At 35.2% G+C, this 19,364-nt stretch overlaps 1 protein-coding gene and 2 long non-coding RNA genes across 3 annotated transcripts; 1 reads left to right on the top strand and 2 right to left on the bottom strand.

Annotated features, from left to right (window-relative positions):
- The first annotated feature begins 1,229 nt into the window (after positions 1–1,229).
- On the top strand, positions 1,230–18,043 carry LOC128995388 (uncharacterized). Its single transcript, XM_054420398.1, has 2 exons — positions 1,230–1,334; positions 17,325–18,043. Exons 1-2 carry the CDS (start codon positions 1,317–1,319, stop codon positions 17,991–17,993), a joined length of 687 nt encoding a protein of 228 aa, XP_054276373.1. The 5' UTR covers positions 1,230–1,316; the 3' UTR covers positions 17,994–18,043.
- Positions 6,728–7,494, bottom strand: LOC128995390 (uncharacterized). Its single transcript, XR_008490978.1, has 2 exons — positions 7,281–7,494; positions 6,728–6,993 (listed from the first exon to the last, which is right to left on the bottom strand). It is a non-coding gene; the product is annotated as an uncharacterized LOC128995390 (long non-coding RNA).
- LOC128995389 (uncharacterized) lies at positions 13,454–14,169 on the bottom strand. The gene is made up of 2 exons (XR_008490977.1): positions 14,007–14,169; positions 13,454–13,719 (listed from the first exon to the last, which is right to left on the bottom strand). It is a non-coding gene; the product is annotated as an uncharacterized LOC128995389 (long non-coding RNA).
- Positions 18,044–19,364: the final 1,321 nt, after the last annotated feature.

The following is a 19,364-nucleotide window of genomic DNA, read 5'->3' as shown; positions in this document are numbered from 1 at the left end:
GACAATATTCCCGTGGCGGAGCACGGGCGGTTAACTAGTACTTATTTATACGCAAGCAGGATTTTTGTGACAATTACTCCTCCGAAACTACTGAACCGATTGACATGTTTTTGGTGTCATTGGAAAGAGCGTAACGTGAAGTCGTGCAGGAAACTTTATTTTTAAGGAAAATAATTAGAGAGTGAGGCCCTGGGGACCTCTAAAGTTCCTATTTCTCCATAAGATTAACATGGGAAACAAACATTATAATGAAACTCCAGCTGTTGTCTGAAACTAAAAGTGATAAGAAGAACATTATGTAAATTGTAAACAGTTAATAAGTTTGCTAATTTAACAGTTTGCTACAAACATTTACTGACTTGGTTGAAATGAAATATTTACTAACGAGAGAGCCTGGATAATTTGATATAATAGAAAGAAAACGAAAGAAAGAATTAACGCTGTGCTGCATTTCTTAGTAATCATTGAAAGAGCCAATTTGCAAACTATGGAAACATTATAATGAAGTCATAGAACACCACCAAGGATAAGAAATAGAAATAATGTTTTTTTTTTTGAGAATTTATAATCGTTATTATGGACAACCTAATGCGGCTAAAAGTAAGGCTAATTGTATGAAACACTAAAAAACGAGATCAGCTTTTGAAAAATGATAACATATTAATAAGAAATGTTGATTATATCGATCTGTTATGTACATCTTCAGTATTTCCATAATCTTTGAGTCGAATCTTTCTTTTAAAGTCATCATAGATTATGTGTCGTTTTAAAAATAACGCCTGTAATACTTAGCAATTGCTCGAATTCGAGCAACAGGTACACTAGTTAAAATAAATACACAAAACACTATGCTCACTCCCAAATGCGGTATTGATTTTAGCGAATTTCCCATATAGGGAATAAGCTATTACCGTAGTACTCATGGTAAGACCTGGAACAGGGACCGATTTAATTTTTCGTTTTGAGGTCCCTAGAGGCCAAAAACTCCATCCGTTTAAATTCATATATATTCACAAATCAATTTAGTCAAATAGAAATTCGCGTAGTTTGCAGGTTTACTGCGACGGGGGTATCTTTTAACCAGTTTATAAGGTTTCTTTACTGTAGTTTTGATCACATTTTAAGTTTTCAGTTAAAACAGTTTGACAAACCATCCACTGCCGAACTGACGCACACATGTCAATTATAAGGTTGATTGATACGATCGGTACTGCTCATATCAGCTAACAGATGTATTAAAATTCATGTAGTTCACCATAGACGGCAAGTAAGCGTAGCCATTTTTATTGGGTTGTTGGTTTCTACGACTCATCAATATGAAGGATTACACGATTGTAAGTATGCATTTTTATGACTTTTACCATTGACTTTCGGGCTCTGAAGTTGACATCCCACCTATATGTACCTGCACAGATTGTGCTTTAGTGTACAATCCCATTTACTACTTCAGTTGTTGTTAATGAGAATGATGGTTTAGCTTAAAAGATGCTATGGCTTGCCATAAGTCGTTCTGTCAGTTTGACTTAGTTGAACTGTCAGTCAGTTCTGTTAGTTAAACTGCCGTTCTATCAGTTTGACCGTTGAACTGTCAGTCAGTTTTGTTGGTTAAACTGTCGTTCTGTCAGTTTGACTTAGTTGAACTGTCAGTCAGTTCTGTTACTTAAACTGTCGTTCTGTCAGTTTGACTTAGTTGAACTGTCAGCCAGTTTTGTTAGTTAAACTGTCGTTCTGTCAGTTTGACTTAGTTGATCTGTCAGTCAGTTTTGTTAGTTAAACTGTCGTTCTGTCAGTTTGACTTAGTTGAACTGTCAGTCAGTTCTGTTACTTAAACTGTCGTTCTGTCAGTTTGACTTAGTTGAACTGTCAGTCAGTTTTGTTAGTTTAAACTGTCGTTCTGTCAGTTTGACTTAGTTGAACTGTCAGTCAGTTCTGTTACTTAAACTGTCGTTCTGTCAGTTTGACTTAGTTGATCTGTCAGTCAGTTTTGTTAGTTACACTGTCGTTCTGTCAGTTTGACTTAGTTGAACTGTCAGTCAGTTCTGTTACTTAAACTGTCGTTCTGTCAGTTTGACTTAGTTGAACTGTCAGTCAGTTTTGTTACTTAAACTGTCGTTCTGTCAGTTTGACTTAGTTGAACTGTCAGACAGTTTTGTTAGTTAAACTGTCGTTCTGTCAGTTTGACTTAGTTGAACTGTCAGACAGTTTTGTTAGTTAAACTGTCGTTCTGTCAGTTTGACTTAGTTGAACTGTCAGTCAGTTTTGTTAGTTAAACTGTCAGTCAGTTCTGTTAGTTAAACTGCCGTTCTGTCAGTTTGACTTAGTTGAACTGTCAGTCAGTTCTGTTAGTTAAAATGTCGTTCTGTCAGTTTGACTTAGTTGAACTGTCAGACAGTTTTGTTAGTTAAACTGTCGTTCTGTCAGTTTGACTTAGTTGAACTGTCAGTCAGTTTTGTTAGTTTAAACTGTCGTTCTGTCAGTTTGACTTAGTTGAACTGTCAGACAGTTTTGTTAGTTAAACTGTCGTTCTGTCAGTTTGACTTAGTTGAACTGTCAGACAGTTTTGTTAGTTAAATTGTCGTTCTGTCAGTTTGACTTAGTTGAACTGTCAGTCAGTTTTGTTAGTTAAACTGTCAGTCAGTTCTGTTAGTTAAACTGCCGTTCTGTCAGTTTGACTTAGTTGAACTGTCAGTCAGTTCTGTTACTTAAACTGTCGTTCTGTCAGTTTGACTTAGTTGAACTGTCAGTCAGTTTTGTTAGTTTAAACTGTCGTTCTGTCAGTTTGACTTAGTTGAACTGTCAGTCAGTTCTGTTAGTTAAACTGCCGTTCTATCAGTTTGACAGTTGAATTGTCAGTCAGTTTTGTTGGTTAAACTGTCGTTCTGTCAGTTTGACTTAGTTGAACTGTCAGTCAGTTCTGTTACTTAAACTGTCGTTCTGTCAGTTTGACTTAGTTGAACTGTCAGCCAGTTTTGTTAGTTAAACTGTCGTTCTGTCAGTTTGACTTAGTTGATCTGTCAGTCAGTTTTGTTAGTTACACTGTCGTTCTGTCAGTTTGACTTAGTTGAACTGTAAGTCAGTTCTGTTACTTAAACTGTCGTTCTGTCAGTTTGACTTAGTTGAACTGTCAGTCAGTTTTGTTAATTTAAACTGTCGTTCTGTCAGTTTGACTTAGTTGAAATGTCAGACAGTTTTGTTAGTTAAACTGTCGTTCTGTCAGTTTGACTTAGTTGAACTGTCAGTCAGTTTTGTTAGTTAAACTGTCAGTCAGTTCTGTTAGTTAAACTGCCGTTCTGTCAGTTTGACTTAGTTGAACTGTCAGTCAGTTCTGTTACTTAAACTGTCGTTCTGTCAGTTTGACTTAGTTGAACTGTCAGTCAGTTTTGTTAGTTTAAACTGTCGTTCTGTCAGTTTGACTTAGTTGAACTGTCAGTCAGTTCTGTTAGTTAAACTGCCGTTCTATCAGTTTGACAGTTGAACTGTCAGTCAGTTTTGTTGGTTAAACTGTCGTTCTGTCAGTTTGACTTAGTTGAACTGTCAGTCAGTTCTGTTACTTAAACTGTCGTTCTGTCAGTTTGACTTAGTTGAACTGTCAGCCAGTTTTGTTAGTTAAACTGTCGTTCTGTCAGTTTGACTTAGTTGATCTGTCAGTCAGTTTTGTTAGTTACACTGTCGTTCTGTCAGTTTGACTTAGTTGAACTGTAAGTCAGTTCTGTTACTTAAACTGTCGTTCTGTCAGTTTGACTTAGTTGAACTGTCAGTCAGTTTTGTTACTTAAACTGTCGTTCTGTCAGTTTGACTTAGTTGAACTGTCAGACAGTTTTGTTAGTTAAACTGTCGTTCTGTCAGTTTGACTTAGTTGAACTGTCAGACAGTTTTGTTAGTTAAACTGTCGTTCTGTCAGTTTGACTTAGTTGAACTGTCAGTCAGTTTTGTTAGTTAAACTGTCAGTCAGTTCTGTTAGTTAAACTGCCGTTCTGTCAGTTTGACTTAGTTGAACTGTCAGTCAGTTCTGTTAGTTAAAATGTCGTTCTGTCAGTTTGACTTAGTTGAACTGTCAGACAGTTTTGTTAGTTAAACTGTCGTTCTGTCAGTTTGACTTAGTTGAACTGTCAGCCAGTTTTGTTAGTTAAACTGTCGTTCTGTCAGTTTGACTTAGTTGATCTGTCAGTCAGTTTTGTTAGTTAAACTGTCGTTCTGTCAGTTTGACTTAGTTGAACTGTCAGTCAGTTCTGTTACTTAAACTGTCGTTCTGTCAGTTTGACTTAGTTGAACTGTCAGTCAGTTTTGTTAGTTTAAACTGTCGTTCTGTCAGTTTGACTTAGTTGAACTGTCAGTCAGTTCTGTTACTTAAACTGTCGTTCTGTCAGTTTGACTTAGTTGATCTGTCAGTCAGTTTTGTTAGTTACACTGTCGTTCTGTCAGTTTGACTTAGTTGAACTGTCAGTCAGTTCTGTTACTTAAACTGTCGTTCTGTCAGTTTGACTTAGTTGAACTGTCAGTCAGTTTTGTTACTTAAACTGTCGTTCTGTCAGTTTGACTTAGTTTAACTGTCAGACAGTTTTGTTAGTTAAACTGTCGTTCTGTCAGTTTGACTTAGTTGAACTGTCAGACAGTTTTGTTAGTTAAACTGTCGTTCTGTCAGTTTGACTTAGTTGAACTGTCAGTCAGTTTTGTTAGTTAAACTGTCAGTCAGTTCTGTTAGTTAAACTGCCGTTCTGTCAGTTTGACTTAGTTGAACTGTCAGTCAGTTCTGTTACTTAAACTGTCGTTCTGTCAGTTTGACTTAGTTGAACTGTCAGTCAGTTTTGTTAGTTAAACTGTCGTTCTGTCAGTTTGACTTAGTTGAACTGTCAGTCAGTTCTGTTACTTAAACTGTCGTTCTGTCAGTTTGACTTAGTTGAACTGTCAGTCAGTTTTGTTAGTTTAAACTGTCGTTCTGTCAGTTTGACTTAGTTGAACTGTCAGTCAGTTCTGTTACTTAAACTGTCGTTCTGTCAGTTTGACTTAGTTGAACTGTCAGTCAGTTCTGTTACTTAAACTGTCGTTCTGTCAGTTTGACTTAGTTGAACTGTCAGTCAGTTTTGTTAGTTTAAACTGTCGTTCTGTCAGTTTGACTTAGTTGAACTGTCAGTCAGTTCTGTTACTTAAACTGTCGTTCTGTCAGTTTGACTTAGTTGAACTGTCAGTCAGTTTTGTTAGTTTAAACTGTCGTTCTGTCAGTTTGACAGTTGAACTGTCAGTCAGTTCTGTTAGTTAAACTGTCGTTCTATCAGTTTGACAGTTGAACTGTCAGTCAGTTCTGTTACTTAAACTGTCGTTCTGTCAGTTTGACTTAGTTGAACTGTCAGTCAGTTCTGTTAGTTAAACTGTCGTTCTATCAGTTTGACAGTAGAACTGTCAGTCAGTTCTGTTAGTTAAACTGTCGTTCTATCAGTTTGACAGTTGAACTGTCTGTCAGTTCTGTTAGTTATCGTATTGCCAGAACTCAGTAATTTACATCAGCGCACTCTGATAGTGGCTCAATCCAACTACGCCCAACACTGGCTACAGCTGTAGCATATGCATGGGATGTCTACTTTTATCAATATCAAAAGTCAAAGATACAAATTCGACATAGAACAATAATTAAAAATAACTAGGTGAATCCCTTCGAAATCGACGGTTACTTTAAAGACTTACGTTAATTCATCTAACTGCGATAAATTGGGTGAAACATACATATTTTGAGCATTTAGCATTGCTTCAAGAGTAATAAGCGTAAAAACAATAATGATTTGAATTGCGTTAGTTGCCAAATTTGGTTGATCATTCAATGAATAAAATATTCCCCATACGTAGGCTTACTTCATCGGAGTTTATTATTAGTATGTTATATGGTATCTCTTCCTTTGGAAGAACCTTTGAATAGTATTAAAATCGTATTGGTGGATCTTTTGTAGTTAAACACTTCCATGATTTCATCAGTGTAATATGATTTTATTTCAAAAGGAAATATGTTTTGGGATGACATATTCTAACTTCAAAGGGAGGTATATCCGTTACAGTGTAAGTTTGATTTTTCCTTCGTCACGTCACGTCAGTTCATATCGTACTTTTGTGCCAATGAATGAACCCTCTAGCATAGTTTTGAGAAATTGATTTTGGGGTTACTGTTAAAGCTGGAATTCCTTGACATGGGGGATGTCAGTTGTCTCAGCCTTATCAATTAACTTACATACATTTTTCAATATAATCTCTCTACGGAATGTTAGGTGTAGTGGAATACTTGAAGTTAAGTTGGCTTTTATTCTTGAACTGTTAGGTATGAACCTAGTTCATATGGCCTGACGGCTTCATTGGCAACAAATAATGCAAATGACATAGCAATGGGACAATTTCCAAAAATCAAAAATACTGTAAATTGACTGTTACGTATATATTGACGTTTACATATTGTTATTCAACGTATCTTATAAAGGATTATGTGATCTATTTCAAAAGGAATACTGTATAACCTTTCTCCTTTCTGTCATGACAGTAGCTGCTTAAATAGTATTTTCTCTTTGTACCATATTTTACAGCCAAAATGTCGTGTCATTTTCAATAATGTTACCAAACCAGTGCGCCAAAGTCCGTAATATAGGCAGGTGCTATACCCCTACCTTGTAGCCAATTAGGTAGTATACTTTAATTTAGGATGAATCTAATTTAAGCTGGTAGTAGAAGTGAGATAAATTAAAAGACAAAGTAGGCCAAAGATACATTTATTTTATGGATGTCAAATTTCTCAAAATACACTTTCCAAATGAAATTAAATATGCAGTTGTTACTTCCAAAAATTATACTAAATAATAAAATAGTGGAAAGATCTTACTTTAAACAGAGACACTGGTTTAATGGTCAGAACAGGCACTAGCAGATACCATGCAAACTAGAAGTGGTGCAAAAAGCTACTGGACCAATCATAAGAAGGTGAACAAGAAGTGGTAGTACCAAGAAGTGGTTGATTTCTGTCTGAAAACATCACACAAACCCAATAAAAACTATTCTCTATAAATTCTAATAATTAAAAGTAGATTTAAGATCTTTACAACTTCTTGTGAAAATGTGCTTCTCCTAGAACAAAACTCAACAGGTCTGTATAAACTTTACTTATTGTTATCTTTTCTTGTAAAATGCATTAAAAATTGATTTGAAAACCTTTCCTTACTTTACCTCTTTTACCAAAAATGATTTCTACAAAAGTTATATACAATAAATCAGCTAAAATCTTATTACTAAACAATATTAAAACTACTTACAATTTTCTACAGCAACCACAACTTAGATGACCATATTTCCAGTGAACTTAAAACTGACAAAGTTGAACCTGGTTATCACTAACCACTACCAACCCTACAAAACTAAAACTTCTAAACTGCTGGTCACTCTTTCTTAATCTTTCTAGCCAATGATTAAATAATATTGATTTTGTTTTGTTATTTCAAATAAAAACTAACTACCATCGGTACAGAATTTCCCCTCCTTAACTTGAAATTACGTAAACAAAATTATACACTCTTTCTCAAAATTAATATTTACATTTCCTTTTAAAACAACAACTCTACAAAAGAAAATAAACAAACCTTTTAAAACAAATCATAAAACTCTAACTCCGTTTGACATTTCAACTAGCGCTACCTATCAACAAATTCTACAAACACTAACTCCTAGTTCAAATAGCCTCCACACGTTTTCAGCACCTTACAGAACCTTCTACTCAAAACAACAACTTCTATTTACACAATTTTTCATTTTGAACCATTTCATTTTCCTATGACAATTCAAATATTATCCATCCTATTTACAAAAATTATACCTTAAAATAAAACCTTTCTTTAAAACCCCCAATTACTTAAGCGATCTTAAACAAGCCTATTTAAATCTCTTTTGAACTCTTCACATCCGCTCACAGTTCACTGACCCCTCCCAACATCAACTCCAGACAAGACAAATAACTTTCACTTCTCCAGTTTAGTTTAGTTATGTCGTTTGCGTGTGCTGTGTTTTTCTTTAGTTTTCCCTTAATTTATTTATCCCAGTGTGTTATATTCCCTGTTTTTATGTTCCCTCGTGTGTTTCGTGTGAAGTGTTTTGTGTTCTGTGTTATTTTCCCTGTTTACAAGTGCAAATTTAATCAAAATGTTATTGTGCGTCCTTTAGTAAAAATCCCACTCATACACTACGTTCAGACTCCATTTTAGATTCATACAGATTCATACTACCTTTTGCTGCCACAAATACTCACACATTCACCAATACATACACATATATACACTCTCTTACTAAAAACACTTTAAAACTTTGAAAAATTCTTAAGAACCTAAAACAACTCCCACAGTACTAATTTACAAAATTTCAAATTCCCTCTTAGCTTGCTAAAATCCCTTAACTAATTAATATTTCAACTAAACAAATCTAACTTCTACTTTACAGACATTTCATAAAGACCAATTTAGCTTCAGTCTTCCGTAATCTTCCATTTAATTCCATTTTTCACATTTCCTCTTCCATCAATACATTGGTTACTTTCGGTCCTCTTCACTACTTAACTCTTCTTTAAATCAATTATATGAATTTTCTTCACGTCTTCTAACTTGCTAGGATTTTGTACTAGTACTGTTGAATCACTCAGAAAATAGCGTATTACGTAAGGTCCAACGTATCTAGGTGCTAACTTCTTGCTGAATTTATTCGCTGCATTACTTAAATAATGTGTCTTGATGTACACTTCCATATTCAACTTAAATGGATGGTTTCTCCGAGGATAGCTATATCTCTCCCTTCTTTGATTTCTGGCAATGCTTCTTCTGACGTTATTTATGGCTTTCTCCAAATTTTCCCTCCTTTGATCAGGAGTTAACTTCTCCGAAATAATGTCTTTAACATTCCATAAGTTTGTCAGTGCATTGTTACAAGGATGGGCAAACATTAAACCAAAAGCAGTCGATTTAGTCGAACTATTTACAGCAGTATTCAAACTTGTGGCAATCAGTCCCAGATCTGAATCCCATTTATCATGTTGATTACCATAAAAACTCCGTAAAGCATTATTAGTCTCCCTCAAATATCGTTCCGACAAATTTCCGTTTGCTCTATATGCAGCTAGCTTTCTGTGTTCCACATAGTTATTGAACATGAATTTCTTAAATTCCTTGGATGTAAAATAACTGGCATTATCAGACACAAGTATTCGGGGTACTGAGAAACTATCAAAAATTATCTTCAATTTTTCTATGATGAATTTTGTCTTGCAATCCTTCAGAGGGTACAACCATACAAAACGGGTAAATGCATCGACCACAATTAAAATGTACTGATTGAGTTTATTTGATCGGGGAAATGGTCCAGCTAGGTCAATAAACACTGTGTTTAGAGCTTGAGTTACAGGAACAGATATCAGTCGACCTTCAAACTTACGTTGTTCCGACTTAGACATCAGACAGATCTTACATTCACGGACTTTACCTTTTACCAATTTCATTTAATTCAGGATGGTGAAAACTTTCATTTACTTTACTTTGAGTCCTAAAAATTCCCATATGACCACCAATTAATGAGTTGTGATAGAATGCGAATATTACACTAAACAGTTTCTTGGGCAAATAAATCTTCTTTTTAAACAATAAAACTTCATTTTTCAGGGTATAATTTTCATTATTAGTCTTATTCTTGATGCTTTCAATGATTTTCTTACACTCTTCATCGCTCTCTTGATGTACTTTAATGTCCTTAAGATCCAATGGTATTTCATTTAACACATTACAAAAATAGACTTCATTGTTGATATTGCTTAACAGATTAGTTTCGTGACTTTCCGTCTCACTCTCTTTCTCTCCACTAAACATACGTGATAACGCATCAGCTATTATATTCTCCGAACCTTTTACATGTTCAACTGTGAATGGAAGACTAAACAACCTTTCAAACCATCTAGACAATCTTCCACGGCTTTTTCGAGATTTGAGCATGAAACTAAGACCTTGACAATCAGTAACTAATTTAAAACTTCTTACTTCCAAGAATTGATGCCATTTCTCTACACACAATATTACACTATAAGCTTCCTTTTCGTAAGTGCTATAACGCATCTCAGTAGGTGTGAATTTCTTCGAATAGTAAGCAATAGGCATTAAATTCCCCTCCTCATTTCTTTGCAATAAAACACCAGCAGCTGCAAGGTCGCTTGCGTCGGTATGCAACTCGAATTCTTTAGAAAAATCGGCCATTTGTAGTATAGGCGGATTTGCTATCTTACTCTTTAAGGTTTCAAATGCATTTTGACACTCCTCGTTCCATTTAAATTTTACACCTTTCTTCTTCAGCCCAAACAGAGGTAAACATATTTCAGCATATTTAGGAATATATCTAGACCAATAACCACACATTCCTATAAACTGTCGCACTTGCCTCACAGTTTTTGGAGCAGGAAATTTCATTAATGAGTTAGTTCGCTCGGGATCTATTGTGATGCTATCTTGTTTAATAATATGTCCTAAAAAACTTATTTCCTTACAAAAGAATTTGACTTTTTGTGGATTTACCGTAAGTCCGTGTTTTGCTAATCTCTTAATCACTTCTGTAACGTGCTCAATATGGTTTCTCTTATCAGGGCTATATACAACTATATCGTCACAAAAGTTAATCATATACTGAAATTTGATGTCATTAAATATTTTGTCCAAATAATGTGATAGTACGCTACTGCCTATTTTCAATCCAAATGGAATTCTCTTCATACGGAATTTACCAAAAATTGTACTAAAAGATGTTAAATCTCTGGATTCTAAAGCTATGGGACATTGTAAAAATGCTTTGTTTAAATCTATGACTGTAAAATACCTAGCTCCTTTTAGATGCTGATACATATTCTGCATATCTCCTAGCGGGTAATCTACATTGATTAACTTCTTATTGAGTTCAGAGTAGTTAATTACAAGTCTGTCATCTTGAGTCAAAAATGCAGGGGCACTATATGGACTAGTGGAAACTTCCGCGACATCTTGTTTTATCCAGTCATCAATTATAGCTTTCATCTTCTCTACTTTGGGTGGACTTAAAAAATAAGGGCGGATGCTAACAGGTTTATCATCCGTCACTTTAAGCTCAATTTCCAAATCAAGTGCTGATCCTATCTTATCCGTAAAAACAGTAGGAAAATTCTTAATTAACTTCTCAGCTTCTTCACACATTTCAACATCTCCTACTTTAATACTACTTAAGCTTAATTCACTCAGGTTTGTACTTGGAATTAACTTAATTTCATCTTCAGGTTTAAATGTAAAATAACCCATTTGTCGATCCATATTTAGGTTTAACTTGCTTGCACACATAAAAGGGTATCCTAAAATCATGTCAAAATATTTTAACTCAACCACTAAAAATGTTTGTTTCCAGGTAAATGATTTTATCTTAATCAAAGTTTCACATTGCTTATTTATGTTCAAAGGTTCATTGTTTGCAGCAACTATGGTTCCCTGCCAAGTATTTTCACTCATAATTAATTTATTTCCCAATAATCTATTGTACAAATCCAAGCTTATAAAGTTTTGACTAGCTCCAGTGTCTAACAAAGCTCCCGCATTTAATTTGTTTCCTAAATCCACAGAAATACAGGGCAAATGTGTTACAGTTTTAGCTTTTACTTTCTTTAATCCAGGTGAATTTATTTTATTAAAATCCTTAACAACTCTTCTCAGTTCAGATTTAAAATTGGGACTATGAGAACTATATACAGGTTTATTATTTCCGAATTCTTTCTTGCCGTCCGGAAAAACAGATTTGTAGTCTAGGCTACGTGTTTTTCCTGGCTTAACTAGTTTTTTGGATCTGGTCTGTAACAATTACGAGCAATATGACCTACTCTTTGACATTTGAAACAAACAGGCCTCTCATTGTTACGATTTGAGTAGTGACTTTTAGGTCGTTGAACTCCTGGGTTAGCTTTATCCATCCTAGGCTTATCATCAGTTGATAGATAAGGCTTGCTAACACTACTATTACTAACTGGAAAACCTTGATTTCTGAGGTAATCATTGTATGTTACATTATTTAAACTTATACAAAGATGATCTAAGTCTAAAAATGTTTCAGGGTTCTTCTCAAATATTAGTTTGTTGCGCAAATCAGGATGTATTCCATTCTTAATAAAACTAACAAGTTGACTCTCAGTTAAATCACACTTTAATACCTGGTGGTTTATTTTTATTTCATGCACATATATAGACAAAGGTTCAAGGTGTTTTTGAGGTCGAAAAATTAAATCTTGTTTCAGCTTTTCCCTTAAGGTGATTGGCAAAAATGTAGTGATTATATTAGCATGCAACAAATCAATTGATTTTGATTTCCTTTTGAATTCTAATATTTTATTCACTAATGGTGCTGTAGAATAAATTGGTAGAATCTCATACAAATCTTGCTCAGATAAAGAAGTTTCATTACGGACAGTAACTAGGTTTCTCAAAAACTGCAACAATGTGTTTGTTTCTAAACCATTACACACAGGAAAATTTTTTAAATAAATTTCCAATGGGTTTGACAACTTTGTAAAAAGGCTACTAGGACTTAGGCTACTATTTACAACTGTACATGAGTTTGGTTGATTATTTATGACTTGACCCGGCACATTTTGTTGAAAACAATCCATTTCTACTTTTTGAGGTGTTGATGAAGTGAAGTTTTCAGTTGGCGGAACTACAGATTTAGACTGGTTTAATTTGTCCCCAATTATTTCATGCTCAACTATAGAGTTATTCAGCTCCTCTTCAAAATCCCCCATCTCCTGGTCTGAGAAGGTATGCATTGTTTTAAATTGCTCAAAACTATTTAAGATTTGCTGATTTAATTTGTCTAAACTAACTTTCTTATCTGGATCCAGCTTACATTGTAATAGATTAGTAGTCCGGTTTTGTACATGCACTAGTTTAGCCTTGATTTTAGCTATTTTGAGTTTAGTCACATTTTCCCTACACTGTTCAATTAGAGAATCAATTTGTTCACACTTTTCCCCAATTATAGTTATTTCCCCAGATAAAGTGTATGAACCTTTTAAATTTGTTAAATCGGTATTCTGGTTAATACAAGATCTTAAAGTTTTTCTTAAAGAGTCTACATCACTATCACTCGTTTCTTCCCCTCTTATTCTTATCTCGTACAGAAGTTCTTCTTTGTTTAGATAATTTAAATTGTATTTTGACATGTTGAAAATTTTCAGCCTCTACTTGTTTGCTGTAATTCTTCTAACATAGGCATAATCCTCAATAATCATGTAGGCCTATGTATTTCTCACTTTTACCAGCTTCTAATTTTAAATGATTCATTAGCAGAGTGGCGCACTTGTATACCCCTACCTTGTAGCCAATTAGGTAGTATACTTTAATTTAGGATGAATCTAATTTAAGCTGGTAGTAGAAGTGAGATAAATTAAAAGACAAAGTAGGCCAAAGATACATTTATTTTATGGATGTCAAATTTCTCAAAATACACTTTCCAAATGAAATTAAATATGCAGTTGTTACTTCCAAAAATTATACTAAATAATAAAATAGTGGAAAGATCTTACTTTAAACAGAGACACTGGTTTAATGGTCAGAACAGGCACTAGCAGATACCATGCAAACTAGAAGTGGTGCAAAAAGCTACTGGACCAATCATAAGAAGGTGAACAAGAAGTGGTAGTACCAAGAAGTGGTTGATTTCTGTCTGAAAACATCACACAAACCCAATAAAAACTATTCTCTATAAATTCTAATAATTAAAAGTAGATTTAAGATCTTTACAACTTCTTGTGAAAATGTGCTTCTCCTAGAACAAAACTCAACAGGTCTGTATAAACTTTACTTATTGTTATCTTTTCTTGTAAAATGCATTAAAAATTGATTTGAAAACCTTTCCTTACTTTACCTCTTTTACCAAAAATGATTTCTACAAAAGTTATATACAATAAATCAGCTAAAATCTTATTACTAAACAATATTAAAACTACTTACAATTTTCTACAGCAACCACAACTTAGATGACCATATTTCCAGTGAACTTAAAACTGACAAAGTTGAACCTGGTTATCACTAACCACTACCAACCCTACAAAACTAAAACTTCTAAACTGCTGGTCACTCTTTCTTAATCTTTCTAGCCAATGATTAAATAATATTGATTTTGTTTTGTTATTTCAAATAAAAACTAACTACCATCGGTACAGTGCAAATAATTTGTCAAGATAGGTACCATTTAAGGCAAGGTTTGGATTTTATTAGACACGATAAGAGCAGATATTTCTACATAAATATTTGATTTGATATTTGTAGAATAATATGATAAAATGTAGGCAAAAGTGGTGAAAAAGGCAGACACCAATCTGTGCAATAGATATAAGCTAGTTCAATAAAAAATAATTTAAGAATTGCTATGATTAAAGGATTTTTCACTGATTTCGTAATGGAACGTTATATTGCAAAACCTGACATGATAAAGGAGAAAATCAATTTTAAATCAGAAAATAACATTGCAAATACTTATTTGGTAGAATTCAGTAACTCCCAATAAATGTGTGTTGTTTAAAATACAATTTAAAAATGAACAGCTGTTTCATTAAAAAGTATTATTCACATGGCCAAAATGTAAACAACTCTGTGGAAGGATCTTTAAAGGCTTCTGGGGCAGAGTCCTAAGGGATTTTGCTTAGTTTTTCTTTTGATAACTCATCTACAGACCATAACCTTTCTTTTGATACCTCTACCAAGTTTCTACGCCCAGCCGTTCTCTCAAATTAGTGGGGACAAAGTTTCCAATTAAATATTTAGATTCCCCCATGTTAATCTTATGGGAGAAACTCCAACTTTGATGGCCTGTGGGGCAAAGCCCGAGGATTTTTATTACAGTAATTGGTGAAAGGGGGCATCTACACATAAAATACTTTATTTTGACACGTCGTTTGTAAAAATCTGTCCATTATTAACGGAGGAGTAGTGTTTCGCCTTCACGTATCTAAATATATAAAAGGCAAAGCCCTCACTGACTGACTCACTCACTCACTCACTCACTCACTCACTCATCACTAATTCTCCCACTTCCCATTTACCTAGGAGGCTGAAATTCGGTACACCGATTCTTTGGGCATTAAATAGGAAAACTAAGTAGTTTTTATTCTGATCGGGCTTTCGGGCTCCGCCCCACTGGCTCTGGAGTTTCCCATGTTAACCTTATGATTTTTCATATTTAAAAGGGATTTCTTAACAGCTGTTTCAATTAAACAAGTTGGTTCTGTTCTATGATGTTCAATAGCATTAAAGTGACAAGGATTACCAACAGGGTGCAGCACTATTATTTTTTTTTTAATTTATGACTACAGCCAATTTGCAACCAAAAGGTGAGTGAGCGTAGCGAACGAACTTCAACCTGGAGGCGAGTTAGCGTAGCGAACGAGCTTACCTGAAGGCAAGTGAGTGGAGTGAACGAGCTCTAACCTAAAGGTGAGTGAGCGTAGCGAACGAACTTCAACCAGGACTTGATTGAGCCATGCGAACATGCTCACTTGTGAAGTTAAACGGGGCAAAGCCCGTGGGTACAGCTAGTTATATATAAGGATATTTAAGGTATGTTAAAATACAATAACTAGTTCAATGAGTCTCTATGAGTTCGTCTTATTTAAGGGTAAGCATGTGTCTGTTATTTTCCAATTTAGCTTCTATTTTCCAAAAGTTCTTCCAATTTTGCTCAGTCTCAAAAAAAAATTTAGATGAATAGAATTTAGAAATTTAGACGTATATATACCTACAGATTATTGTGTTCAAAAGCATTGTTTTAAATTCACAATAACCGTTAAAACATCTCAGCCAGACTATATACTTAGTTCCAACCGCTGAGTGGTACCCATCTGTGTCTTAACTATGTCTGTGATGAATTAGTTGCAGCAACTAAATTAGAGCAATACTGTACAAGTGTTGCAAGCGAATTAGTTATTTTATTAATAGTAGTGTAGTTTAGTAATTTTTAGCCCAACAATTCTATAATTTCAGCGAATATGAAAGCAGACCCATTTTAACAAGTTGTCATAACTGCTGCGTCATATTGATAACAATTCAGTGTTGGGGTAAACAAATCTGATCGTTCTTTTCAATCTATGTAAAACTAGGATTGCTTTTATAGCAGTGAAAGCCGTTTGAGCGAAGCTATCACGTTTCATGGTTTTTTAATAAAACAATACAATTAAAAAGTAAAGATGTGGACATTACATACATATCCTTTGTATCGGCATTTTTTCTATGTTTGATTGGTAATGTCATTCGGTGGACTACCAGTTCTGGTTGAACCCAACCATTCTACATTTTCTCAATCTTGGCCAGTTTTGGCAATTCAGGCAAAAATAAGCCTGCATGATCAGCAGATGTTATTTTTATAGACGTGTCTGCTTTGGGAGAATTTTAAGAATAGTTTTCACCATAAGATACCTTGTACGATTTGTTTTCATTAATTTTGTACATTTAGCATATGAAAGTCATTGTTTCAAGCAAGTGTTTTTCATTTAATTATCTCAAAACATTGTCAAAACAAGTTGTTTGTACGTATTGGGCGTTTATGCTCGTCTTAGTTTTCTACAAATCTTAGGCAGTTTTTGAGAATGCATTCTTAAATTTTCCTCAAGATGGAACTCTAGGTATTTTCTTGTAAAACGAAAACGCAAAAAAAAACTACTTTAGGCTTACTTACTTGAACTTGGGCAATTATATAAGTTACCTCAAATCGTTGCCAATATGTTGACGACACGATACTATCATCAAAGTTATTTCAAATTGTTCAATATTATGGTATGTAGCCTATAGGCCTAGAATGCATCGTTTAAACTCAGTGGTAGACCGCGTGTTTTGTTTACAATGGCCAACTTACTTTAGTTTTAAAATATGCTTTATTGGTTAAAAACAAGTTATTAACTTACAACACTTCTACGATCACCTCCTAGTTATTCTATATCTTGGGCGAATCTCACTCTCTCTAATCTACTCGTCCTGCAAATCAAGTATTGCACAACTAATTCAGCACACCGGTGCACTGGTAGATAAAGTACGGTATGGTTTTAACATGACGTAGACTATAACTGGGAACTTTATGCTCACAAGAATATTCTCAGATGCGCCGATACAGGCGCACGGAATATACGACCTAGCAGCGACGAACAAATAAAATAGAACGTAAATTAGAACAGATTAAACGTGACCACTGGAATTTTCAACGTTTGGTTGTTTATGTTGGTTAGTTTCAAAATCACCCATAATCGGTCATTTACTTTTGACTCATTCTGTATGTTTCAGGTTCTAGTGGCTCTGCTAATGTTGGTGATCCATTGCTCTGTCGGAGCTCCACCGAATTCCGATTCCGGTGGTGGCAAACAAAATACTGGCCTCATGAAAACAGTCGTTGGCATCTTGAAATATGGATTAACAGGTCTTGCACGCTCAGCTGGAGCAATCAAGAATGCCCTATTGTTAGCCGAAATAAGAGAACAGAGAAAACAACTTAAACAAGGACCGGAAAAGTCTGCTTGCAGTGCGAATGATATTGGATGTATGCTAAGTTCATGTGACGTAGCTCTCTCAAAACAGTCTAAACCCGCAGAAGGTGTGAAGAAAAAAGGCAGTGGGACAGGGGCTAGACTTGTGAAAACAGGTGGGAACGTAGTTAAAGGTGCAAAGAAAACAGGCAAGTTGATAGCTCAAGATTTATCAAATAGTGTTGCTGACAGTATCACGGTTAAAAATGCGAATAGAATTATACAAAGTGAATTGGTCCAGTGTTCTGTATTACCTATCCTTCAGGATGCAGTCAATTCCAGCCCCATTGGTCGATGGGCTTTGTGGATTTTTACCTCTAACACTGGCACGGCCGTCATTGCAAAAACGAGATTAAAGGTAATCTTGGATATGATGATCATCAACCAGCTTCAAGGGGAGACAGAAGAAAATGACGACGGCAATGAATAGCACATGTTACTGCGCTTTTCGTAGACCATGTTCTTCAATTACATGAATGCATAAACATAATACGTGTTTTGTTTTGTTGTGTTGTGTTCGACCCATATTCTTAATAGACTGTTATTATTTTCTAAAGGGGCACTTACTAATAATTGAATGGAGTGAGATAAGCTTTTATACGTCAACTCTTGTGAATTTCGACATACATAAATTATTGCTCCTAGACGGCTGAAGCAATCATTTCAAATTTTGCATGGTGATAAAGACCATAGGTAAGTGCTATCATCTTTATAGCGTTACAAAATTCTCCCAGGAATCCGCCTCAAGGGGTCTCAAAGTTTCAATGTAATCCTTTTGGAGGCAGTATTTGACATAATAAGTATGGGCATAAGCTGTTGACTTAAATGTAGTGCGTCATGAAACATGTAGAACTATTATAACTGTCAATCACAGATATTAGACGAGAATCGGCATGGTTCTTAAACATAAACAAATAACGTCACTAACTTGAACCTCATACTAATATCATTGACTATTGGATAGTCAAAGCTGATATTATTAACACGTGGTTTGCAAGTTTTTTGGAATTGGGTGGGTTCCAAGCAAAAGGGGCATCTAAACGCTCTTAAATGTTTACTACGTCATATGCTGTGGCCTTGAAGACATCATCATTGTATCCCACGATCACTGAATAATTCTGATTATTTTCGGTGGTAACATCTTCCTCGATCGTGGTGAAATCATGAACATCTCCCACAATGGCGGCAAATTATGATAATATACCTCGTCCGTGTAGACGGTTACCTCCCGTTATCTCCGCGTCCCGCCACCTCCGTGCCCCGCCACCTCAGAATTTCAGAGTGACCCCTATAATCCTCGGTTAATACCTGCGTTAAGACTTTCCGTCCTAACCTAACCTAGCCTAACCTAACCTAACCTAACCTTACCTAGCCTAACATAACCCAACCTAACCTAACCAAACCCATGGGTTGAATTTTCGTTAAATCTCCCATCCACGGGGCTTCGCAGCCGTGGATGCAATGACAGCTACCAACGCAGGCAGTGACAGTATTATAAGGGTCACTCAAGAATTCGGAGGTGGCAGGACAGATTTGGGTTCGGAGGTGGCGGAACGCGGAGATAGCGGGAGCACACCGAGCACACGGTGTAGACAACACCATCGTCTCCCGCAGGCATGGAAACGTCGTCGTCGCCATGCAACGATCGCGGCAAAAGCAATAATTTTTCTATGGCACGATTCTCACATACTTTCTCCAGGGTATCGGTATGGGCATCGACTTTTTACAATCGATTTTCGACACCAGTACCACTGTCCAAGTATCGGTGGTATCGATAACAACACCTAAGTAACCCTCACGA

The sequence above is a fragment of the Macrosteles quadrilineatus genome, unplaced genomic scaffold (genome assembly GCF_028750875.1).
Source record: "Macrosteles quadrilineatus isolate MER2022 unplaced genomic scaffold, UCM_ALF_1.0 Scaffold_5__1_contigs__length_97177068, whole genome shotgun sequence".
NCBI lineage: Eukaryota > Metazoa > Arthropoda > Insecta > Hemiptera > Cicadellidae > Macrosteles > Macrosteles quadrilineatus.
Note: the sequence above shows the minus strand (reverse complement) of the source record. Positions and strands in the feature narration are given on the sequence as shown.